The 25,887-nt window shown below is 41.6% G+C and overlaps 1 protein-coding gene and 1 pseudogene across 11 annotated transcripts in view; one reads left to right on the top strand and one right to left on the bottom strand.

Moving 5' to 3' along the window:
• Positions 1–1,605: 1,605 nt before the first annotated feature.
• On the bottom strand, positions 1,606–3,855 carry LOC148002188 (heat shock protein HSP 90-alpha pseudogene; annotated as a pseudogene). Its single transcript, XR_015634635.1, has one exon. The product of XR_015634635.1 is annotated as a heat shock protein HSP 90-alpha pseudogene (transcript).
• The window catches only part of Cyp3a73 (cytochrome P450, family 3, subfamily a, polypeptide 73), a 38,949-nt gene continuing 16,714 nt past the window's right edge, over positions 3,653–25,887 (top strand). For 4 of the 10 annotated variants that reach the window (XM_087579648.1, XM_087579654.1, XM_087579646.1 and 1 more), the window contains exons 1-4: positions 17,940–18,099; positions 19,982–20,075; positions 22,209–22,261; positions 24,380–24,479. Coding sequence is in view for 1 of the 10 variants with exons in the window: in XM_087579645.1 (XP_087435771.1) it covers positions 18,029–18,099; positions 19,982–20,075; positions 22,209–22,261; positions 24,380–24,479 (318 nt within the window). In the remaining 9 variants the exon portion in view is untranslated. Of the gene's footprint in view, positions 3,858–17,936; positions 18,100–19,981; positions 20,076–22,208; positions 22,262–23,623; positions 23,717–24,379; positions 24,480–24,621; positions 24,715–25,887 lie in introns of those variants that run through there. The other 6 variants (XM_087579651.1, XM_087579649.1, XM_087579650.1 and 3 more) reach the window with 5 other exon arrangements.

Raw genomic sequence — 25,887 nt, 5'->3', positions numbered from 1 at the left:
CTGAGATCCACGAGGATGTCCTCGTCCCCGTACGGGCCACCACTTTGTCGCGCCCACCTCGTCCGGCAAGGAAGACGCAACACGGTTGGATTCTTCTCAACAGCCTTTACTGCAGGAGACCTTCTTTGTTGATACAGGGAGGCGGCGGCAGCCAGCCCTAAGTGTTACAGCTCCAAGTGTTACAGCTCCAAGTGTTACAGCTTTAAGTGTTACCGCTTTAAGTGTTACCGCGCCGAGCGGCAAAGCCGCTCGGCTTATATACACAACAGTATGCTAATCTTCTTTCAGGGATTGGTGGGGCACGAGTCACCCCACTGCCATCCCAGCTACTTGTCCTCCAGAGATTGGCGAGGCATGAACTCCCATTTAGCATAGTACCGCCCCAGCCAGACTGACGTCAGGTGCAAAACTCCACGCATGCTCAGTACTGTTGTTAGGAGGGCGCCAGATTCACCTCATTATCATACAGCTGTCGCACCGCTCCCTACAGTTCTTCTCAAAGCAGTTTATTCAGGAACCCTTTTGTCTGCAAGCAGCAACAATGTCTCAATCCAGCCCCTGAGCGCACTCCCTTATAACCTCCCTCAACCGCCTCAACCGTCCAGTCGTCCAGTCTGCCTAACCTCCGTTCATAGGTCCATGTCACATGGCCTGTTCTATTGTCATGGGGCGCCTGCGCAGCTCTCATGATGGGGCGTGGCTTTCTTCAGGTGCTAGTCTTAAGACTCAGCAGCAGTCTGGGCGCCATCTTGGGATCACCACTGCACCCACTCCCCACACATTTACAGTCACCAAACTAGTTAAGATGGATGAAGCAAAGAAGTGCAGGCTGACAGGAATGTAGATTTCTCCTCGGAGATACAGCCAGAATACTGCAAATACATAGGCAAATGCCAGCACCAATCCACTGAACTGAGAATGGGACCCCCATTGAAGGAATCAGAGAAAGGACTGAAAGAGCTGAAGGGGCTTGAGATCTCATATGACCAACTATGCCAACCAACCAGAGCTTCCAGGGACTAATCCACTACCCAAATACTATACATGGACTGACCCTGGGCTCCAACTGCAAAGGTAGAAATGAATATCCTAGTAAGAGCACCAGTGGAAGGGGAAGCCTTTGGTCCTGCCAAGACTGGACCCCCAGTGAATGGGATTCTTGGGGGGGGGGTGCAGTAATGGTTGGAGGATGGGAGGTGAACACCCATATAGAAGGGGAGAGGGAAGGGTTAGGAAGATGTTGGCCTGGAAACTGGAAAAAGGAATAACATTTCAAATGTAAATAAGAAATACCCAATTTAATAAAGATGGGAAAAAAGAAATATATGTAATGGAATTTAGCTAATAAAAATTTTTTAAAAATGAAAAAAAAAGAAATTTAAGATGAAACTTAAGCCATCTTAATTTGGTCTACTAGGGAATCCAGATCTACAGCTAAGCTGTTCAGACCATGTAGTTAAAATTAATAGTAGGTTACATTATGTCTTACACCAAACTTTCTATCAACCTCTTGAGTCAAACCTATTGTATCACAGTATCACATGTAGAAATTTTTTCTTCCCCATAGATTCCATGCCACACAGATATTTTACATGTTAACAAAAATAAACAAAAATCATGGGAAATATATTATCAGAAGGAATCAAGGTAAGCATCAAACACAGTTCTGGCGAAGCCTAGACTACTTCTTCCATGCATGATGTGTCATCATCTCCCTCCAGGGGTGGCATTTCTTCAGTTACAACAGCATTGGTATCATCCACTGTAGGATCATCCTCATCAGTACCTAAACAAAACTTGATCATAGTGTAGATCCTGTTAGCATGGGTTTGGGGATCTTCCAGGCAGATGCTAGAAGACAGGAGTGCATTTTCATACATCAAGATGACCAGATCCTTCATGACTTGTCATTCTTTTCAGCCTCTGCCTTTTGCTTTGTTTCAATAATGGAGTGGTCAGGGTTTATCTCCAAGTGTGTCTTTGCTGCCATGTAACTCATTGTTGAGTTGTCTTTGAGTGCTTGATGCTTGAACTTTCATGATTCTTCCATATTTTCTGTTTGCCCATATGTGCTTGTGACAATACAGCATAGGGATGTCACCAATTGGTTTGACACAACCACTTTTTCAACCCTTTTCTCCAAAATATCTTTCATAATTTTTCACAGGTTCTTAAATTTTGTCTTTTTTTCTCCTTTTTTCTTCTTTTTCTCTTCATTCCCTGGAAGTTCCTGTCCTTGTTTTGTAACTGACATCAAGGTCTTGTCCTCAAATTCCTTCAGCTGTTGCACACAATACTCATCAATGGGCTCAATCATATAGATTACTTCTAAGCTATGCTTTTGAAGAGGTTCCACAAAGGCTGAGTTATCAACCTGGTCCTTGGTCTCACCTGTGATAAAAATAGATGTGCTTCTGGTTTTCCTTCATTCTGGTGCAGTAGTCCTTCAGAGAAACCATCTCATCCCCAGAAGCAGATGTGTAGTATCTCAACAGCTCTGAAGGCTTCTTCCAATTTTGAGAGTCTTCATGAATTCCAAACTTTATAATTTTTGAGGATTGCTCATAACACTTTTTGTAGTTCTCTTTATCTTCAGCCAGTTCAGTAAATAGTTCTAAGAATTTCTTGACGAAATTCTTTCTGATAACTTCCAGAATTTTGCTTTGTTGCAGCATTTCATGGGAAATATTTAGAGGGAGATCCACAAAATCCACCACCCCTCTGATGAAATTCAGATACTCAGAGATTAACTCCTCATAGTTATCCATGATAAAAATACTACGAACATACAACTTGATGTTCTTCTTTTTCTTTCTGTTTTCAAACAGATCAAAAGGAGCCCATCTTGGTACAAAAAGAATGACCCGGGATTCTAATTATCCTTCAACAGAAAAATTCTTTACTGCCCAATGTTCTTCCCAATCGTTGGCTAAGCTTTTGAAGAACTGTCCATATTCTTATGTAATGTCATCAGGATTTCTTGTACAATTTGGCTTTGTTTTGTTGAGTTCTTCTTGATCAATGTACTTTTCCTTTAGGTTCTTCTTTTTCTTCTTGTCACCATCCTTCTTTTCTTCTTCTTCTTCATCAGAACCAATGTCTTCTATTTCAGGCTTGTCATCAGACTCCTTTTCTTCCTTTTCTTTCTCTTCCTTTTCTCCGGTTTCGTCATGACTGATGTCATGTTCCTTCTCCACAAAGAGAATAATGGGATAGCCAATAAACTGAGAATATTTCTTCACAATTTTTTTATTCTCCTTTCCTTCAATTACACAGTTTGGTCTTCTTTCAGATGCAAGATAACATTTGTTCCACGACCCATTGGTTCACCTGTGTCAGTCCTCACTGTGAAGGATCCCTTAGCTAAGGATTCCCAGGCATACTGCTCATCATCATTCTGCTTCATGATGACAGTCACTTTCTCGGCAACCAAATATGCAGAGTAAAAACCAACACCAAACTGGACAATCATAGAGATATCTCCATGAGCCTGCAAAGCATGGTCATGAAGGCTTTGGTGCATGACTTGGCAATAGTGCCAATGTTATTGATCAAGTCAGCCTTGGTCATGCCAATGTCAGTATCCACAATAGTGAGGGTTTGATCTTGTTTTCTGGGAACAAGATTAATGTGTAACTCCTTCCCAGAATCCAGGTTTTTAGAGTCTGTCAAGCTCTTGTATCTGATTTTATCCAGAGCATCTGAGGAGTTGGAAATAAGCCCCCTCAGAAAGAGCTCTTTGTTTGAGTACAACGTGTTGGTGATCAAGTACATTAACTGGGCAATTTCTGTCTGAAAGGCAAAGATCTCGACCTCCTCCTCCTCCATTGGTTGTTCTTGGGTCTGGATTTCCTCAGGTATCTCGGCTGATTGAGCATGCAAAAAACATGACTAACTGCACCAGGACACTGAAGCAACTTAAGTTCTCTTTGTTTGTTGGGTCTTTGTGTGGTTTAGGTATAAGCGTAGTTGTGGCTTCATAAAGGGAATTAAGTAGAGTTTCTTCTGTTTCTCTTTTGTCTAATAATTTGGACAGTATTTGTATGAGGTCTGCTATGAAGTTCTGATAGAATTCTTCACTAAACCCATTTGATCATGAGCTTTTTTTGGTTGGGAGATTTTTAATAACTGCTTCTATTTTTTTAGGAGTTTAGATGGTTTGTCTGATCCTGATTTAACTTTGGTACCTGCTATTTGTCTAGAAAATACTCACAGGAAATCACATAGTGAAATTCAAGAGCTAGGTCCTCAACATTGTCCTCTGACCTCCTCTCCCACAGTGTGGCATGTCCTTCCAATACACAAGAAATGTAATTTAAAGAAAATAACAAATCTATTGGTGGTTACTGACTTCTAGGGGCAGATTCGTTCTGTGGTCAAGGAAGCCATCTTCTCAGTGTTCTAGAGTTCTAACTCATGAACTCACTTTATCTTGGTAAATAAACCCTTGTAAACATTCATTTTCCACCCCATTGCTACCCCTGACATTCTTGAGTTCAATGGGGGAGGTTAAACAAGTATTTATTTTCTTCAGTTATCTTCAAATTTTGCCTCCTGATTGCTCTGGGATGCTGTCAGTCTTGTGAAAGGAAAAAAGTGTCAACAACAAAAATTAAAGTGAGGGGCTCTGTTGTAAAATAGTGTACCATTTTGTAAAGTTTTGGGGTTGAAGAGGTCCAGAGAGCAAAATTGCATGTGCTAATGTTGAAATTGTCAAACAGTTGACTGTTGTTTTGACCTTGTGAAAAAGTGCTATCATCTGCAAATCTCATGCCATAGACAACAAATTGAATTACAAAAGTTGCATCTTCTTACCAACCCCTGAGCTTAAAATGTTTTAGTTTATGGTTTTGTGTTGGGATGCATTTGGAGTGACTCTAGGTGCATGTGGCTGTGAGTTGACACACCTGCAATTGGTCATCCCTAAACTGATATACATACAAGCAGCACTAAATGGTGTATGTATATGAATATGGACATATATAGATACATATATATTTGTATATGTATATCTGTATGTAGTTGAAAGGGGATGAGGTAATAGGAGAACTTGGAGGAGATCAGAAAATGGTGGAAATATGCATATGCATATAGTGGTAAAACATTCTCAAAAAATTTAACAAAAGAAAGTGGTTTTATTATATTTTTAGAGAATATTTTGTTATGTTGATGACATCTAAAAATTAAATGTTTCTATACACAAATATTTGTTCACTGACATATTTATTTCCAAACTTTTGAGAGTTCACAATTTTATTAGAAGGACTTTGGGGAACTGGAAGAGCTTGAAAGGGCTCGAGACCCCATAGGTACAACAATGCCAAGCAACCAGAGCTTCCAGGGACTAAGCCACTACCCAAAGACTATACATGGACTGACCCTGGACTCTGACCTCATAGGTAGCAATAAATATCCTAGTAAGAGCACCAGTGGAAGGGGAAGCCCTAGGTCCTGCTAAGACTGAACCCCCAGTGAACTAGATTGTTGGGGGGAGGGCGGCAAGGGGGGAGGATGGGGAGGGGAACGCCCATAAAGAAGGGGAGGGGGAGGGGGATGTTTGCCCAGAAACCGGGAAAGGGAATAACACTCGAAATGTATATAAGAAATACTCAAGTTAATAAAAAAATAAAATAAAATAAATAAAAAAAAAGAAGGACTTTGGGGGGGTGCACATGCCTTGCCTGCTGAGGCCTGAAAAGGCAGTTATGAACATATAGGTGGAGGTGTTGATACTTGTTTGTTGCTACTTTTGCTCCCCTTTAATTTATTTATTCATTTTACATACCAGTCGCTTCCCCCCTCCTGGGTCTCCACCACATTCGTTCCTGCAATCCCCTTCCCTTTCTTACCTGAGAGGGTAGAGGCCAGCCTGTGTATCCTCCCTTGAGAGGGTAGAGACCAGCCTGTGTATCCTCCCGCCGCCCCAAATTGGTACATCAGGTCTCTGCAGGGCTAGGTGCTATTCTCCCACTGAGGCCAAGACAGTGCAGCTCAGTTAGGGGAATATATTCTACAGACGGGGTAAAGGGGAAGTCCTCCCTCTAAGGTCTTTTCCCCAATTGTTTCTAGATTTGTCAGTAAAGAAGGCTGGGGGCCAATTGCTGGGAGGAAGGGATAGGTGGGAATTCCATCTCCTAAGAGGAAAGAGAGATGTAGGAAAAGAGATACGTTCTTCCTTGCTTTGGAACCAGAATAAAGAAATAGTCATATATAGATAGTCTCAGGGCAGCTAGGTCCTGAATGCCTCTGCTACGGGTCGGGGCCAAGGATGTTGCTGGAGGCTAGTTGATGCATACCACTAAGTTTATAGCAGAGAGAGAGAGATGGAGAGCATAAATTGATAAGGGCACGCATTTCTATACACGAGGTATCTGCACCCAGCAATTGTGTCTAAAGGCAGGTTCTAAAGGCGAAGTAGCTATGTGTGTCTCTTTCATCCACAGATCCAAGTCTCAGGAGGGGGCTTGTAACTCAATCCCTCCAAGTGCAAAGGTGGGTAGAAAAGGAATCCAGGAGTTGGGTTGGTTGTGTCAAATGGCAGAGGGGGTTGCAAAGCCAGGAGAGGTCAGAGCATGGACAATAGCTCCCAGACAAAAGCAGAGAATTCTTATAAAACTACACACAACAGAGAACAGCTTTAGCGACAACCCTCACTTTAGTTGTTGGGAAACCCATATGAAGCCCGAGTTTTTGTTACATGTTTTATATATGCTTTGTTACATATGCCCAGGTGTGGGTGTGAGTAGGGGTAGGGAGATTTGAGAGATAGGGGACTAGGTCCAGCCTGTCTATGCATTTGGTTGGTGGTTCAGTTAGAGCCCCCAAGGGTCCACGTTAGTTGACTCTTGTTGCGTGAAAATTTAAAAAAAGCAATCCACGACAGGTAGTCCAATCTGTTCTCAGCCCAGCAGCCTCTCTCAACCAGAACTCTGAAATCTCTCCACCTGGCTCATTAAATTCCCATGCCGCATCGCTGCTACAACAGCCCCATGCTTCCAAATTCCCATGGATAGTTGGGATGCATTTCACCCAAAACCACACTTCATCGCCATACCTTTCTCTCTGGAAACCAGTTGAGTCTCTGAGTGAAGAAAAACATCACACAAACTTAGTTTAGAGTCAACAGGCAACACAATCAGTGCATGTAGCAACTAGCATCCTAATTTGTAAATTTTAAGTTTTCAATCCTCCAGTAGAGGATCCTGGAGGATTTGCTACCTTATCTAGGGGCTTCTGCTGTTTACATTTTGTCCTCCATAATCTGTCTGGTCCAAAAGACTCTATTTTCCTGCTTCCTCTCTTTCTCTCTCCTAACAGAAGTCCAACCTACTTGCCCAGTGATTGGATCCCTAAAATCTTTATTCATTAGGGGAACGTTCAGCCACAGACTCTATTGGTCTTCATGTGAAGTTCCTAACCCCTTCAATTGTTTCCCCAGTTTTTCCCTAAGAGTCCTGAGGCCCTTCTCTATTCCAGGTCTCTGGCATCCTGAGAAGAACCCTATCATGGAATACAAAAAAGTATTTATTACATATTTACTTGCTTATATGTAAGTATACTTGTCTGTGGGCTGAAAAGACAAGAAGAAAACCTGAGGGAATTCATTCTGTTCTATCACATAGATTCTTGGAATTGAACTCAGATCATCAGTCATGGAGACAGGTGACTTCGTTCTCTGAACTACTTTTAGAGCCTATAACTTTTTCTTTCATTGTTAATGTTACAGCTGATATTCACATTGCTTTCTGTGCTAAGCATCCTGAGTTTGGGTTGAATTGATTTTGTCATGGAATGTGCTCTTGTGACTCCTGTCAGGGGGTTTTGTTTACTACTATTTAGCATAGGACTTTTTTTGTACTGATTCTCATAATAAAGGCACACATGTTGCTTGGTTTTTCTCTTTTTTGTTTGTTACAACTGTTCTGGGCTTGGTGCCCTCCTTAATAAGTGTCTGAGTTGCTATGGCTTTGTGAAATCTTTTGGATTTTATTCAAAAATGTAATAAATAAAATAATCCAGTAACGATTACTTTGTGCAAGTTCATCCCTTAGCTGTAGTTCTCCACTTCTGTAACATGGGCATTAGAGATTTAAGAAGAAATCTTTATGTGTACGGGAGTCTTGCTGGAAAGTACATTGCCCTATTCAGCTACAAATAGTCAAGAGCTGGAGCTAAAAATCATGTGAGTCACCAGAATGTTAATGGGAATTGAACCCAGGTCCTTTACAAGAGCAGACAATTATCTTAAATTTTGAGCCAAAACTTCAGCTCCAACATGGGGACAGTAGATTATGTATCTCAGGGACTTACTTTGCAGACTACGAAGAGAATATAAAGGCACTTATAAGCTATGACCTGCCGTGTGTGTATTAATGACGAGCTAACATCAAGACAGTTTCTTGGAAGGATTGGAAAGTAACCATCATGTGGAAATCCTTGTTGGTTTTATTTGCTATAAATTCAACAGCATGTGTTATCCTTTAGAGCCCAAGAAGTTCAGCCTCACCTTCCCCAGTGCTCATTGTCTGCTTTCTGGTCCTCCTTACCTTGTTTCTGCTTAGAAGGATGAACACTGGTGTTTCTTACACATTAGGAAGTATCCTAATGGTTGTGAACTGCTGTTTCCCCCAGAAATCCTGTATAACATCTTGCAAGGGTGAGTCAGTTAAAGGTGAAGACCTTGGCACCTTACAATACAACCTGCACACCTAAGTCTCAGGGAATACTGGGGATACAGTCTCAGAGGGGCAGCAAGATAGTCAGAGGACTCATAAGTCTGTTGTCAGATGGTGTCTCCTGGAAATGACAGGGGTGCAATACTCATGAAACATTAACAAAATGATTACATAAACAGGATCTGAATAATGAAATCTTGAATATACATGCTAGGGTGGATGGGGAAATTTCACAAGACACCCTCATTTAGATGAAGAACTCCAGGGAATTACTGACTCCTGAGAGATTGAACCTCAGTTTTTCCTAGGGATGAGTCCCTTAATTGACTGCCCACAGCAAGTGTTAGCCCAGGAATCATCATATACATATACATATACATATACATATACATATACATATACATATACATATACATATACATATACATATACATATACATATACATATACATATACAAATACATATACATATACATATACATATACATATACATATACATCATATACATATACATATACATATACATATACATATACATATACATTACATATATATATGCGCCACACTATATGGACACAACAGGTTGCATTTATATATTTATATATGTGGAACAATAAGATTAATCAAAAAGAGGCCATGAATTTGAGAGAGAGTAGGGGTATTGGGGATATTGGAGGTAAGAGACAAAAGGAGATGATCTAATTTATTTTTATTGGATCCTGATCATGTTAGGGATTTATTATGTAACATTGGTTGAATCAGTTATCATTTGGAGCATGTTTTGTTCACCTGTGACAGAGTTATCCCTCACAGGTTGTACAGTGGATGATATCAGCAAATGGGTATCAGGTGCTCAGGACAGTAAATATTAACAATCATTGTCTGATGTCAGCTTGGTGGGAATGGGCTGCATGTGTAAGCATTGCACTTGTCGTTGTGTGACCCTCTGCAGTGTGGGGTTCCAGTTGAGAAAATAATGAATTTTTACACCTCAAGCACATAGTGTTGGTAGTTTGATTTTTCTAAAGTCCATCTTTTTTCAGTATTCCCTCCTACACTCAGGAGCCCGCGGATCTTGGTTGGGCTAGGGGATTTTGTTGTTTTCTTTGTACTTAATTTTCTTTTTTTGCGGTTATTTATCTATCTATCTATCTATTTATTTATTATCCTTATTAACGTGAATATTTCTTATTTACATTTCTTTTTTTATTAACTTGAGTATTTCTTATTTACATTTCGAGTGTTATTCCCTTTCCCGATTTACGGGCCAACATCCCCCTAACCCCTCTCCTCCCCTTCTTTATGGGTGTTCCCCTCCCCATCCTCCCCCCATTGCCGCCCTCCCCCCAACAATCATGTTCACTGGGGGTTCAGTCTTAGCAGGACCCAGGGCTTCCCCTTCCACTGGTACTCTTACTAGGATATTCAATGCTACCTATGAGGTCAGAGTCCAGGGTCAGTCCGTGTATAGTCTTTAGGTAGTGGCTTAGTCCCTGGAAGCTCTGGTTGGTTGGCATTGTTGTTCATATGGGGTCTCGAGACCCTTCAAGCTTTCCAGTTCGTTCTCTGATTCCTTCAACGGGGGTCCTGTTCTCAGTTCAATGGTTTGCTGCTGGCATTCGCCTCTGTATTTGCTGTATTCTGGCTGTGTCTCTCAGGAGAGATCTACATCCAGTTCCTGTCTGCCTGCACTTCTTTGCTTCATCCATCTTGTCTAATTGGGTGGCTGTATATGTATGGGCCACATGTGGGGCAGGCTCTGAATGGGTGTTCCTCCTGTCTCTCTTTTAATCTTTGGCTCTCTATTCCCTACCAATGGTATTCATGTTCCCCTTTTAAAGAAGGAGTGAAGCATTCACATTTTGATCATCCGTCTTGAGTTTCATGTGTTCTAGGCATCTAGGGTAATTCAAGCATTTGTGCTAATAGCCACTTATCAATGAGTGCATACCATGTGTGTTTTTCTGTGATTGGGTTACCTCACTCAGGATATTTTCCAGTTCCAACCATTTACCTATGAATTTCATAAAGTCATTGTTTTTGATAGCTGAGTAATATTCCATTGTGTAGATGTACCACATTTTCTGTATCCATTCCTCTGTTGAAGGGCATCTGGGTTCTTTCCAGCTTCTGGCTATTATAAATAAGGCTGCTATGAACATAGTGGAGTACGTGTCTTTTTTATATGCTGGGGCATCTTTTGGGTATATGCCCAAGAGAGGTATAGTTGGATCCTCAGGCAGTTCAATGTCCAATTTTCTGAGGAACCTCCAGACTGATTTCCGGAATGGTTGTACCAGGCTGCAATCCCACCAACAATGGAGGAGGGTTCCTCTTTCTCCACATCCTCGCCAGCATTTGCTGTCACCTGAGTTTTTGATCTTAGCCATTCTCACTGGTGTGAGGTGAAATCTCAGGGTTGTTTTGATTTGCATTTCCCTCATGAATAAAGATGTTGAACATTTCTTTAGGTGTTTCTCACCCATTCGGCATTCCTCAGCTGTAAATACTTTGTTTAGCTCTGAACCCCATTTTTTGATAGGGTTATTTGTCTCCCTGCGGTCTAACTTCTTGAGTTCTTTGTATATTTTGGATATAAGGCCTCTATCTGTTGTAGGATTGGTAAAGAACTTTTTCTAATCTGTTGGTTGCCATTTTGTCCTGACCACACTGTCCTTTGCCTTACAGAAGCTTTGCAGTTTTATGAGATCCCATTTGTCGATTCTTGATCTTAGAGCATAAGCCATTGGTGTTTTGTTCAGGAAATTTTTTCCAGGGCCCATGTGTTCAAGATGCTGCCCTAGTTTTTCTTCTATTAGTTTGAGTGTATCTGGTTGATGTGGAGGTCCTTGATCCACTTGGACTTAAGCTTTGAACAGGGTGATAAGCATGGATCGATCTGCATTCTTCTACATGTTGACCTCCAGTTGAACCAGCACATTTGCTGAAAATGCTTTTTTCCATTTGATGGTTTTGGCTGCTTTGTCAAAAACCAAGTGACCATAGGTATGTGGGTTCATTTCTGGGTCTTCAGTTCTATTCCATAGGTCTATCTGTCTGTCTCTGTACCAATACCATGCAGTTTTTATCACTATTGCTCTGAAATACTGCTTGACTTCAGGGATAGTGATACCCCCTGAAGTCCTTTAATTGTTGAGGATAGTTTTAGCTATCCTGGGTTTTCTGTTATTCCAGATGAATTTGCAAATTGTTCTGTCTAACTCTTTGAAGAATTGGATTGGTATTTTGATGGGGATTGCATTGAATCTGTAGATCGCTTTTGGTAAAATGGCCATTTTTACTATATTAATCCTGCCAATCCATGAGCATGGGAGATCTTTCCATCTTCTTAGGTCTTCTTCAATTTCTTTCTTCAGAGTCTTGAAGTTCTTATTGTACAGATTTTTACTTGCTTGGTTAAAGTCACACCGAGGTACTTTATATTATTTGGGTCTATTATGAAGGGTGTTGTTTCCCTAATTTCTTTCTCAGCTTGTTTCTCTTTTGTGTAGAGGAAGGCTACTGATTTATTTGAGTTAATTTTATACCCAGCCACTTTGCTGAAGTTGTTTATCAGCTTTAGTAGTTCTCTGGTGGAACTTTAGGGATCACTTAAATATACTATCATATCATCTGCAAATAGTGATATTTTGACTTCTTCTTTTCCAATCTGTATCCCCTTGACCTCCTTTTGTTGTCTGATTGCTCTGGCTAGAACTTCAAGAACTATATTGAATAAGTAGGGAGAGAGTGGGCAGCCTTGTCTAGTCCCTGATTTTAGTGGGATTGCTTCAAGTTTCTCTCTATTTAGTTTAATGTTAGCAACTGGTTTGCTGTATATGGCTTTTACTATGTTTAGGTATGGGCCTTCAATTCCTATTCTTTCCAGGGCTTTTATCATGAAGGGGTGTTGAATTTTGTCAAATGCTTTCTCAGCATCTAATGAAATGATCATGTGGTTTTGTTCTTTCAGTTTGTTTATATAATGGATCACATTGACGGTTTTCCGTATATTAAACCATCCCTGCATGCCTGGGATGAAGCCTACTTGATCATGGTGGATGATTGTTTTGATGTGCTCTTGGATTCAGTTTGCCAGAATTTTATTGAGTATTTTTGCGTCGATATTCATAAGGGAAATTGGTCTGAAGTTCTCTTTCTTTTTTGGGTCTTTGTGTGGTTTAGGTATAAGAGTAATTGTGGCTTCATAGAAGGAATTCAGTAGTGCTGCATCTGTTTCAATTTTGTGGAATAGTTTGGACAGTATTGGTATGAGGTCTTCTATGAAGGTCTCTTAGAATTCTGCACTGAACCTGTCTGGACCTGGGCTCTTTTTGGTTGGGAGACCTTTAATGACTGCTTCTATTTCCTTAGGAGCTATGGGGTTGTTTAACTGGTTTATCTGTTCCTGATTTAACTTCGGAACCTGGTATCTGTCTAGGAAATTGTCCATTTCCTGCAGATTTTCAAGTATTGTTGAGTATAGGCTTTTATAGTAAGAGCTGATGATTTTTTGAATTTCCTCTGAATCTGTAGTCATGTCTCCCTTTTCATTTATGATTTTGTTAATCTCTGTGTCCTCTCATTAGTCTGGCTAAGGGTTTGTCTATCTTGTTGATTTTCTCAAAGAACCAACTTTTGGTTCTGTTGATTCTTTCTATGGTCCTTTTTGTTTCTGCTTGGCTGATTTCAGCTCTGAGTTTGATTATTTCCTGTCTTCTACTACTCCTGGGTGTATTTGCTTCTGTTTGTGCTAGAGCTTTTACGTGTGCTGTCAAGCTGCTGACATATGCTCTCTCCTGTTTCTTTCTTCAGGCACTCAGAGCTATGAGTTTTCCTCTTAGCACAGCTTTCATTGTGTCCCATAAGTTTGGGTATGTTATACCTTCGTTTTCATTAAATTCTAAAAAGTCTTTAATTTCTTTCTTTGTTTCTTCCTTGATCAGGTTATCGTTGAGTAGAGCTTTTTCCAACTTCCACGTATATGTGGGTGTTCTTCCCTTATTGTTATTGAATACCAGCTTTAGGGCGTGGTGGTCTGATAGCACACATGGGATTATTTCTATCTTTCTGTACCTGTAGAAGTCCATTTTTTGACCAATTATATGGTCAATTTTGGAGGAAGTACCATGAGGAGCTGAGAAGAAGGTATGTCCTTTTGCTTTAGGATACAATGTTCTATAAATATCTGTTAAGTCCATTTGGTTCCTGACTTCTCTTAGTCTGTCTACATCTCTGTTTAATTTCTGTTTCCATGACCTGTCCATTGATGAGAGTGGGGTGTTGAAATCTCCTACTATTATTGTGTGATGTTCAATGTGTGTTTTGAGCTTTAGTAAGGTTTCTTTTATGTATGTAGGTGCCCTTGTATTTGGAGCATAGATATTTAGGATTGAGAGTTCATCTTGGTGGATTTTTCCTTTTTCCTTTCTTATCTTTTTTGATGACTTTTAGTTGAAAATTGATTTTATTCGATATTAGAATGGCTACTCCAGCTTGCTTCTTCTGACCATTTGCTTGGAAAGTTGTTTTCGAGGCATTCACTCTGAGGTAGTGTCTGTCTTTGTCTCTGAGGTATGTTTCATGTAGACAGCAGAACGGAGGGTCCTCATTGCGTGTCCAGTTTGCTAATCTATGTCTTTTTATTGGAGGGTTGAGACCATTGATGTTGAGAGATATTAAGGAATAGTGATTATTGCTTCCTGTTTTATTCATATTTGAATGTGAGGTTATGTTTGTGTGCTTTTCTTCTCTTTGTTTTGTTGCCAAGATGATTAGTTTCTTGCTTTTTCTAGGCTATAGCTTGCCTCCTTATGTTGGGCTTTACCATTTATTATCCTTTAGGGCTGGATTTGTAGAAAGATATTGTGTAAATTTGGTTTTGTCATGGAATATCTTGGTTTCTCCATCTATGTTAATTGAGATTTTTGCAGGATACAGTAACCTGGGCTGGCATTTGTGTTCTCTTAGGGTCTGTATGACATCTGTCCAGGATCTTCTGGCTTTCATAGTCTCTGGCGAGAAGTCTGGTGTGATTCCGATAGGTCTGCCTTTATATGTTACTTGACCTTTTACCCTTATTGCTTTTAATATTCTTTCTTTATTTTGTGCATTTGGTGTTTTGAGTAGTATGTGACAGGAGGAGTTTCTTTTCTGGTCCAATCTTTTTGAAGTTCTGTAGGCTTCTTGTATGTTTACTGGCATCTCTTTCTTTAGGTTAGGGAAGTTTTCTTGTATGATTTTGTTGAAGATACTTACTGGTCGTTTGAGCTGGGAGTCTTCACTCTCTTCTGTACCTATTATCCTTAGGTTTGATTTTCTCATTGAGTCCTGGATTTCCTGTATGTTTTGGACCAGTAGCTTTTTCCATTTCACATTATCTTTGACAGTTGTGTTGATGATTTCTATGGAATCTTCTGCTCCTGAGATTCTCTCTTCCATCTCTTGTATTCTGTTGGTGATGCTTGTATCTACGGCTCCTTGTCTCTTCCTTCGGTTTTCTATATCCAGGGTTGTTTCCCTGTGTTCTTTTTTCATTGCTTCTATTTCCATTTTTAATTCCTTCAACTGTTTGATTGTGTTTTCCTGGAATTCTTTCAGGGATTTTTGTGATTCCTCTCTATGGGCTTGTACTTGTTTATTTATGTTTTCCTGCATTTATCTAAGGGAATTCTCATGTCTTTCTTGAAGTCCTCCAGCATCATGATCAAATATGATTTTAAATCTAGATCTTTCTTTCCTGGTGTGTTTGGATATTCAGTGTTTGCTTTAGTGGGAGAATTGGGTTCTGATGATGCCATGTAGTCTTGGTTTCTGTTGCTTGGGTTCCTGTGCATTCCTCTCGACATCAGATTGTCTCTGGTGTTACTTTTTCTGCTATTTTTGACAGTGGCTAGACTGTCCTATAGGCCTGTGTGTCAGGAGTGCTATAGCCCTTATTCCGTGTTTTCTTTCAGCCAGTTATGGGAACAGAGTGTTCTGCTTTTGGGTGTGTAGTTTTTCCTGTCTACTGGTCTTCAGCTGTTCCTGTGGGCCTGTGTCCTGAGTTCACCAGGCAGGTCGCTTGGAGCAGAAAAGTTGGTCTTACCTGTGGTCCTGCGGCTCAAGTTTGCTCGTGGGGTGCTGTTTTTGAGCTCTCTGTGAGGGCAGCAACCAGGAGTGCCTGAGCCACCTTTTCCAGGAGCCCCCGTGCACCGGGGTCCCAGATGGTATTAGGTGTTTTCCTCTGGAGTCAGAAATTTGGGCAGAGTGTAGTCTCTTCTGGTTTCCCAGGCGTGTCTGCCTCTCTGAAGGTTTAGCTCTCCCTCCACGGGATTTGAGTGCAGAGAACTGTTGATTCAGTCCCTTCAGGTCCTGGCGGTGTCTGGAGCACAGGGGACCTGCAGCTCCAGTGCCCCTATCTTCCGGTTCCCAGAGACCGTATACAGTTTCCTCTTGGGCCAAGGCTGTGGGCAGCAGTAGGCAGTATTGGTGGCCTCTCCCACTCTGCAGTCTCAGGAGTGCCCACCTGTCCAGGTGGTGAGCTCTCTCTCCCATGGGGTTTAGGAGCAGTGAGCTGTGGGTGGGGATCAGCGTGGTTGGGAATTCAGCTAAAAACCGGAAGTGTCTAGTCCCAGAGGAATTTTGCCTCTGTGTGTCCTGAGACCACCAGTCAGGTCGCTTGTAGCAGAAAAGTTGGTCTTACCTGTTGTTCCGTGGCTCAAGTTTGCTCGTGGGGTGTTGCTTTTGAGCTCTTCGTGAGGGCGGCAACCAGGAGGGCCTGTGCCGCCTTTTCCGGGAGCCCCTGTGCACCAGGGTCCCAGATGGTGTTAGGTGTTTTCCTCTGGAGTCAGAAATGTGGGCAGAGTGTAGTCTCTTCTGGCTTCCCAGGCATGTCTGCCTCTCTGAAGGTTTAGCTCTCCCTCCCACGGGATTTAGGTGCAGAGAACTGTTGATCTGGTCCCTTCAGGTCCCAGCGGTGTCTCTACTTAATTTTCTAAGAAAAAATTTTGGTAGCAGCAATGACTTTGTACTCTCTTCCCAGTCCCAACCTCACAAATACCTCCCCTAGTACCTCCTTCCCTTCTCCTCTGTGTAGGTGAAACCTGTTCTAGGTTATGTTCCTGGGATATCAAGTCTCAGCAAGTGTAGATGAATCCTTTCTTACTGAGGCTCTTCCAGGTAGTCTAGTTTATGGAAAGGAATCTAATGGTAGGTAGCAGATAGTTTCTGCTGCAATTGTTGGGGGACCCAAGAAGAACAAGCTGCACATGTGCTGTATAAGTGTAGGGTCCTAGGTCCAGCCTCTGAATATTCTTTGGTTGGTGGTTCAGTCTCTGTGAGACCCAGGGTCCCAGGTTAGTTGATTCCCTAGATCTTCTTGTGGTGTCCTTGACCACTCTGGCTCACTGAATCCTGCCCCCACTCTTCCACGGGACTCTTGGTGCTTCCCCTGATGATTGACTATTTCTATCTGCATTTTAATAGCTATTTTTATTAAATAAATATATCTCTCTCCCTGTCTGTCTGTCTGTCTGTCTGAGTGTCTCTCTCTCTCTCTCTGTGAGACAACTTTATGTATAGAAAACATTCTGGTTAAATCTCCTCACCTCTTCCTTACCCCACCCTTGTCACACTCAGTTCTTCCCTGCAAAGCTCCTTCCCATATTCATGACTTGTTTTGTGTCCTGAAGACTTTATCTAGTTTCCTGTGTGTGTGACTGTGGATTTGGAACCATCCATTCAAGTCTGTGGGTCGCCAGTTATCAGTGGGTTCAGAACTGAGTTCAATTACTCCCTCTCAGCAATGACTTGCAGGGCCTGTCTCTTTTTCCCTGGCACCATAGTCAAGCATTGGCAGGTGATGAATTTTGGTGGATAGATGTAGTAGATATTTTTGAGGCATGTTTTCCCATATCCCATGCTGGGCTCAAACAATCCATGTGGCTTTGAACTTTGTCTTTCAACTTCTAATCCCCCTGCTTCTATTCTCTGAGTGCATTTTTGAATGAAGCCACCAGAGGTGAGGGGATATTTCATGGTATTTATTTGCTTGAATTTCTGATAGAAACTAAGAACCTTTAGTCTTACCCATATTCCATTGTTGTTCCCTGATGCCAGACGGAATGTTAGCTCAAAGGAGGTCAAAGAGGCTGTAGATGAACTGTCTAGGGGAAGAGAGTACCAAGGTCCAGGTGAGGGAGATGTGATCCATCTATTGGCTGGATCCCTGGTGCCACCCACCTTCCCAGCATTTAAGTACTGCAGGCTGGCCTCAGTGCAGCAGTGTGGGCAGAAGGGAAGCCCTGCAGAGGGTCACAGGCACAGGTAGAAGGAGAACACAGAGAAGTAAATTGCTGACTGACAAGCAGGGATGGACCTGGTTTCAGCTCTCTCACTGGAAACCTGGCTCCTCCTAGCAATCATCCTTGTGCTCTTCTACCGGTGAGTGACTTCAGAAGTTCCTTCCTTCAATCAGGTTCTTGGGTTTGAAGTGATACTCAGACCTGTATTCTGTTATTATTGGGGGGATAAAAATGATATCGGAATCAGGCTGAAGCAATGATGGCTCCATAGTTAAGGGCACTGGCTGCTCTTTCAGAGGACCAGGATTTGAACCCAAATATCCCCATGCAGCTTGCAATCATTTTGGAACTACAGCTCCAGGTGATCTGACACCTTCCACAGGCAAACTAGGATGGTTATAAAAGATGGAAATTTTCTAACCTGGCTAACTTCTAAATAACTGATTGAGACACAGACATATTAAGTTTATTAGCAAGCTTTAAGGACTATGACTGGGCAGGCTCTAAGCTATTCTAATGTGCAAAGCTATCTACATCTCAGGCAGGCCCCCATTTTACTTGCAATATGACCTTGTCCCTGGCTTGCTCTGTTCCATGTGTGTCCTCATTGTAAGCACCCTTGGTCACTTCTTCTCAGAACTGACCTCAATTTGACCTTGTTCTTCGTCCACTTTCCTCATGGCCCTTCTCCTGGACACTCAACTGCCTTGTGGTCAACAACTTCTTCTCCTTTGCCCAGTCATTTACTGTTCAATCTTTAATTAACCAATCAGGATAACAGGGGAATATTCATACACCACATTGATAGCAGAGATTCTTCAATACTGAAGACATTGCCCATGTCTGGACTATATCCATGTCTCAAGGCACAGGAACCAGCATCTGAAAACACAGAGCACAAGACCCTCCTCCACCAGATAGCAGAAGTTGAAATTAACTCTTGTAAAAAGTTTTCAAAGTTTCATGTTTTTATCTATTGTGGTTAGGGGCAGCAGATGCTACTCTGTGTGTGTGTGTCTGTGTGTATATATGTATATCAGGAGACAACTTTTCAGAGTCAGTTTTCTCCTATCACATGGGTCCTGAAGACCAAATTCAGATCATCAACATTAGCAGTCAGTGCCTTTAATTGAGGAGTCAACTCAAAAGCCCAAAATGTAATGAGGACCAAATTAATTTTGCATTTTAATATTTTGGCAGTATGGGGGATCAAGCTAGAGTGTACATATGCTGTGCAAAATCTTTACTTCTGAACTATAGCCCCCGTAGCACTAACTCTTCCTACTGATATGTTGATCTGTTGGAAACCCCAATCCCCATACTTCTTCAACTCCCTCTTTTGATGTTTACTGTGAAAGTTTGGAGTTTTCTATGCTATCCTTGGTCTGTATAATGACACAGACAACTTTGTATTTTTTAAAACCTTCAGAGAAATCTGGACAGATTCTGAGCTATTCTAAGTTGACCACCCTACTTCTCAACCATGACCTGTTACCTGCTATTGTAACCTCACTATGGTACCTCCCTCTTCACTGTGTTTCCAGGTCCCACCTGAGACCCTCTCCGTCTCTCTGTGCACAGAGGTCCCCCTCTTTCTCTCATACCTAACTATAGATTGTTCTACCCTTGACTTAACCAATCAGAAGATGGTGAAGAACAATGTTGTGTAAAATACTGACTCAGGAGATGCTTTATAATAATGACAAGGCCAAATTCTGAGCAAGAGCTCAATAATTAAATATGTGGGTACAGAAATCAGTAATTGAATATACACTGCATAAAAACATCCACCAGCAGTTTACTGATAACTTAGTTTTGGTTATCTCTAGATCCATGAGAACTAAGCAAACTTGGATATCAGCAATGGGCTGACATGCACACTGGCCCCCTCACCATTCCCAAAACTGTCTGGGAACTGGAGGAGCAGCCAATCGTTGGTTTGTTTCAGTGTTTGATGATGGTCTTGCTTGTCTCCTCTCTACTGTGTGTATGGCCACACTTCTTTCCGTTTCCCTTTACAGATTTGGGACCCGTACACATGGAATTTTTAAGAAACAGGGAATTCCTGGGCCAAAACCTCTGCCTTTTTTAGGCACTGTGCTGAATTACTACAGGGTGAGTGTTGACTAAGTTTTCCCTATGGTTTTTGCTTGTGGCCAATAATGTCTTAGTGCTATTAAATGCTCCTTATGAGGAAACCCTGAGACATCAGGCCCTCATACTGTGTGTCCTCCTGATTCTTGAGAATGTTTTTGAGTCCCTTGGGTCTCTATTGCCAACTTAAAACTTAATAGTTGTTCGTGTGTGTATATATTTTTATAGAGTGGATCCAGGCATTTGCATGTGTGTGAGTGCCCATATGTGTGTGCAGGGTCTTATGCATGCGTATGTGTGTGTATGTGTAAGTCAGAGGTTGACACTGGGTGTCTTGCTGATTGCTCTGAATTTCAATTTCAAATTCTGTCAATTTCTTCAATATAATAGAATCTCTTACATTGACCCAGATCTCTCTGTTGTGATTAGTTAATGTATCAACTTTCTCTTGGTGTCCCTTGTCTCTGCATCTTATGATCTGCTTCTATTACCTCCTGCTAGCTACTGACACAGATCCTGGGGACTCAAATTCTTGTTTTTGCAGGGTGCTTTTTCCACTGAAGCATTTCCATAGCTCTATTGTCACCCCCCATTTATTCATTTTTGGTTGAGGGTGTGTATATGCCATTGCAGGAATAGGTAGGTCAGAGGACAGTTTGTAAGAGTGAGTCTGCTCTTATGGAAATCTTAGTCCTATGGATAGAGCTCAGGTTATCAGGCTTGCTGGCAAGTCCTTTTTCATTTGGGGGCATGTCCCAGGTCCTAGTTTATTGAAATTTCACCTTAGGTAAAGTGCCCAGATCTTATTCAATCTTGATGCTCTGACCTTGTGAGCAGTAATGGAAGACATTGATTTTTGCTCAGTGTAGATTCCAGGAAGACACAGCTGTGGTTATTTGGAGAAAATCTTGAAGAGGTTCTAAATTCTAGGACATCAATCTTTATTTATTAGATTAAACTTGTCTTTGTATGAGCTCTTATGAATGATGCTTTTGTTCTTTTTGGTGAATATTTATGAAGCATCAGCTTATCCCTGATCCCCCAAGCCCCCACATTTAGGAGGCTTTTCATATACTTGAATTATCTGGTTAATCTTTGAACCCATGATGTTTTTGTATGGCTCTAGACTCTGCTTGCACTATTATGGAATATTTGGTTCTTCAGAACTAGGGCATTTACTTTCTCTCTTCCTTTAGGTAATGGAGTCTTGGTTAGGGATTAATTGATTCAGAAATATTTTATGTGTACAAGGTTGTATATGTGTGTTTGTGCATGTGAGTGCAGTACCTATGGAGCACAGAAGAGGGCAATGTATTCCCTGAAGCTCGAGTGGGTTCTTGGAATGGAACTTGTAAGGTTAGCCAGTGCCCTTAACTGAGGAACGTTGCACATGCTAGGCAAAGTGTTCCACTGTAGGTACTGAATGGTATCTACAGCTGTCTCTCTTCCTTTAAAGACATCAGTCTTATTCATGAGTCAGAATAGCAAGTGAGACCATCTGAGACAGGATGATGGTTGTCTCTGATAGATCCTTACCTATATAGTTTTTTCTTTTACTTTCTTCTTATACTTTTAATGTTTGTTAAAAGCAAAGCCACTAAGAAAAGGATGATTTAACAAAATTATTAGAAAATTGAGTAATGAGTATGTAATGTGGCATGAAGGCTCTAAGTCTGGGAAGATGGTTTGTGATTATTGCACTTTGGCACCTGGTCCATGGTCAGTCCCCTAGACAGACATTTCCAAGCTCACACCGAGAGGGCAAAGTGACAGTTTTTGCTGCTTTCTGCTCAGGATTCTCTTCCTACAGGATCTGTGCTTATCTTGCATATTATTTAATAACAATTCTGTTGATGATAATAATTATTATTATTACTATTAGTGTGTGTTTTATATATGTTATATCTGTATACATGTATGTGTCTGTGAGTTGGCATGCAGAGGCCACAGGAAGGTGTAATATATCCTACTCTCTCATTCTGTCTTTCCTCACCCACCAATCCTGCCCTTGACATGTCAAAATTTTTGAATAAGAGTTTTTTGTGTCAGAGACAATAAATCTGACTTCATGGGATCTGAAGTTTTCGTGCTCTGGCTACAGAAAGGTCAATACATAGAGGACAGTAATGGATTTCATGATATTTCTCTTTCCAGGGCTTATGGAAATTCGACATGGAGTGCTATAAGAAGTGTGGGAAAATATGGGGGTGAGTATTCTGGAAAGGTTCATTTAGTTGACTCTCTTTAGGAGGGGGCACTCCACTTGTGCAAGAACAATATTTTGAAGCCATGCATCTTTCCATGTAAAGGTGATACTACATGTCATTAAGTGCCAGGGTTCAGAGGTCTCATTAACATTGTACACTGTGGCTTTTGATAGGTTTGATGTTCCACAGACTTGAGTTCTCTCTTTCTCCTGTTAATTATTTATATTTTCACTTTACAACCTGGTCCCTAACCCCACCTGCCCCCATGGCCTTCACACAGTCTACCATCCTCCATTGTGTGAGTATGTGTGACCCCTGGGTATATGCCTATGCCTCAAGTTTATCCAGTGTCCCCTTCTAATTTGTTTTCTGCTTTGAAACTTCCTTTTCCTGGCATGTGATGTATTGCTGCAGGTCCCTCTGATCTGCTCTAGCAAATTACTTGTTCCATTTCCTTGCCACACTTGCTCATTTCTTTATAAAGCCCACATTCCTTCACTTCACTGTAAAATTAGTATGTCATTTGACTGCAGAAGACTGGAGTTGATGACCTAGCTAAGTGCTTGGTAAATGTTTCATGCTTAGAATTAAAAGACTCTGTGCGTATAGAGAATTTGTTTTTTATGTTGTACTCTAAATCAATGTGTTTTTCTGGGAATGGGGACCATGTGTTCTGGTACATATATGTAGGGCAGAGAAAAACTTGTGGAATTTAATTCTCTACTTCCAGAAGACTGAACTCGAGTCATAAGGCTTGGTACAGGTGCCATCATATGCTCAAACATCTCCTCAGCCCCTGCCAAGGGTCTTGGTAAAAGTGTGTATCAGATCACAGCTTGTGACAGTCAGTTCTCTCTTTCCACCACATAGATCCCAAAGACTGAGCTGGCATCATTAAGGGCCTCTTTGGGCCATTTTGCTTCCCCACTCCAAGTAGCTGTGTGCAAATTGGTAGGCAGTGTCAGGATGTTAATGTTGACAGTCATGCACAGGACATGTGAGGTGAACCCATCTGCAGTGAATTCAGGAGTATAGAAGACAGCCTGCATAGCTCTCCCCTCTGCTTCCTGGCTCTCATGTTCTTCCTGCCCTGTCTTTCAGACTACCTGAGTCTTGGAGAAGTAGATACAGGTGCCTCAGCTCAGTTAAATTTTGTATTTTTATCTCAATGTACCAAAATCATGTCTGGTGCGCTCTAGGCAGGCATATTAAAACTGAGCTGCATCTCGACACTAGATGTTAATATATTCTATTATTCTGAAAATTAAAATCTTCCTCTCATTTTCAAGTTAGGGTTTCTCAGTGTGTAGCTCTGGTTGTCCTGGACTCACATTATAGATCAGACTTTCCTCGATCTTACAGAGATTTTCATGTCTTCTGTCATCTGTGTGCTGGGATCAAAATGTGTCTGCAAGCAGCACTTGCATAGAACAATGTTTACATTTAAATTGAATGGTAAGGATTTATTATTTATCAACCTTACTTTAAAATATTTACCATTATAATTTTATTTTAAATATTTAATGATTCATTTTTATTTTAGAATTTAAATTTTAAATCTCTACTTTTAATTCTCTGTTTGTGTGTGTGTGTGTGTGTGTGTGTGTGTGTGTGTGTGTGTGTGTGTGCCATTCTGTACATGATAGTAGATGATCATGGAGACCAGAAATATTGGATATCCATGGACCTGCTGTTACAGGTGGTTGTGAATCATCCTAGGAATAAAACTTGGGTCCTCTGAAACAGCAATATGTGCTCCTAACTGTGAAGTAATCTCTCCTGCCCCTTGCAATAATTCAAATGTGCAAAATCATAGATAATGGTCTAGGCAATTCCCACATAAACACATCTATACTTAGCAAATTGCTACTTGTTATTTCCCATTTCGGTAACTTTCCTAAAGGTATTGTCTTTAAGGGACTCATTGTGTCTTGAATGACATTGCATACCACTTTTTATAGACTCCATTTTTTCAGGGATCAGAATTCCTAAGCTGAACTGAGAACTCCTGTGACCCTGTTTTGTATAAGCAGAATAAGGATCCTGCAATATTAGGAACAATGTCTGGTGGTGGCTCTCACTTCAGAACCTGGTTCATCAGTAGTCTTCCCCACACAGGTTGTTTGATGGTCAAACGCCTGTGTTTGCCATCATGGACACAGAAATGATCAAGAGTGTGCTAGTGAAGGAATGCTTTTCTGTCTTCACAAACCGGCGGGTATGTCATATTGTTTTTTCACTCATTAATTTATTTATTCAATTTGCATCCAGATTGCAACTCCCCTCACCTCTCTCCTTTCCTCCTAATCCCTCCCTTACTGATCTCTCTCTCTATAGTCACTTTCCCTTCTTCTCAGAAGTTCTGCTTGTGAACCACCTTGTCATGGGATATCCAGTAGCATCAGAAGTAAGGAGATCGAGTGAGCTAACCCAATCACAGAAAGACATACATGGTATGCACTCATTGATAAGTGGCTATTAGCCCAAATGCTTGAATTACCCTAGATGCCTAGAACAAATGAAACTCAAGACGGATGATCAAAATGTGAATGCTTCATTCCTTCTTTAAAAGGGGAACAAGAATACCCTTGGCAGGGAAGAGAGAGGCAAAGATTAAAACAGAGACTGAAGGAACACCCATTCAGAGCCTGCCCCACATGTGGCCCATACATATACAGCCACCCAATTAGACAAGATGGATGAAGAAGTGCAGACCGACAGGAGCCGGATGTAGATCGCTCCTGAGAGACACAGCCAGAATACAGCAAATACAGAGGCGAATGCCAGCAGCAAACCACTGAACTGAGAATAGGACCCCCATTGAAGGAATCAGAGAAAGAACTGGAAGAGCTTGAAGGGGCTCGAGACCCCATATGTACAACAATGCCAAGCAACCAGAGCTTCCAGGGACTAAGCCACTACCTAAAGACTATACATGGATTGACCCTGGACTCTGACCTCATAGGTAGCAATGAATATACCAGTAAGAGCACCAGTGGAAGGACCCAAAGACTATACATGGACTGACTCTGGGCTCCAACCTCATAGGTAGCAATGAATAGCCTAGTAAGAGCACCAGTGGAAGGGGAAGCCCTTGGTCCTGCCAAGACTGAACCCCCAGTGAATGAGATTGTTGGGGGGAGGGTGGTAATGGGGGGAGGATGGGGAAGGGAAGCCTATATAGAAAGGGAGGGAGAGGGGCTAGGGGGATGTTGGCCCGGAAACCGGGAAGGGCAATAATAATCGAAATATAAATAAGAAATACTCAAGTTAATAAAGATAAAAAAAGAGCACCAGTGGAAGGGGAAGCCCTGGGTCCTGCTAAGACTGAACCCCCAGTGAACTAGACTGTTGGGGGGAGGGCGGCAATGGGGGGAGGGTTGGGAGGGGAACACCCATAAGGAAGGGGAGGGGGATGTTTGCCCGGAAACCGGGAAAGGGAATAACACTCGAAATGTATATAAGAAATACTCAAGTTAATAAAAAAAAAAGAAGTAAGGAGATCCTCTCCCACTGAGACCCAACCAGGCAGTCCAGTTAGGGGGACCATATCCAATGGCTGGCAATGAAAAGACTGCCCCAGCTCCAATTCTTAGGAGACCCACAGGAAGACCAAGCTGCACTTC

The sequence above is a fragment of the Rattus norvegicus genome, chromosome 12 (genome assembly GCF_021556685.1).
Source record: "Rattus norvegicus strain SHRSP/BbbUtx chromosome 12, alternate assembly SHRSP_T2T, whole genome shotgun sequence".
NCBI lineage: Eukaryota > Metazoa > Chordata > Mammalia > Rodentia > Muridae > Rattus > Rattus norvegicus.
Note: the sequence above shows the minus strand (reverse complement) of the source record. Positions and strands in the feature narration are given on the sequence as shown.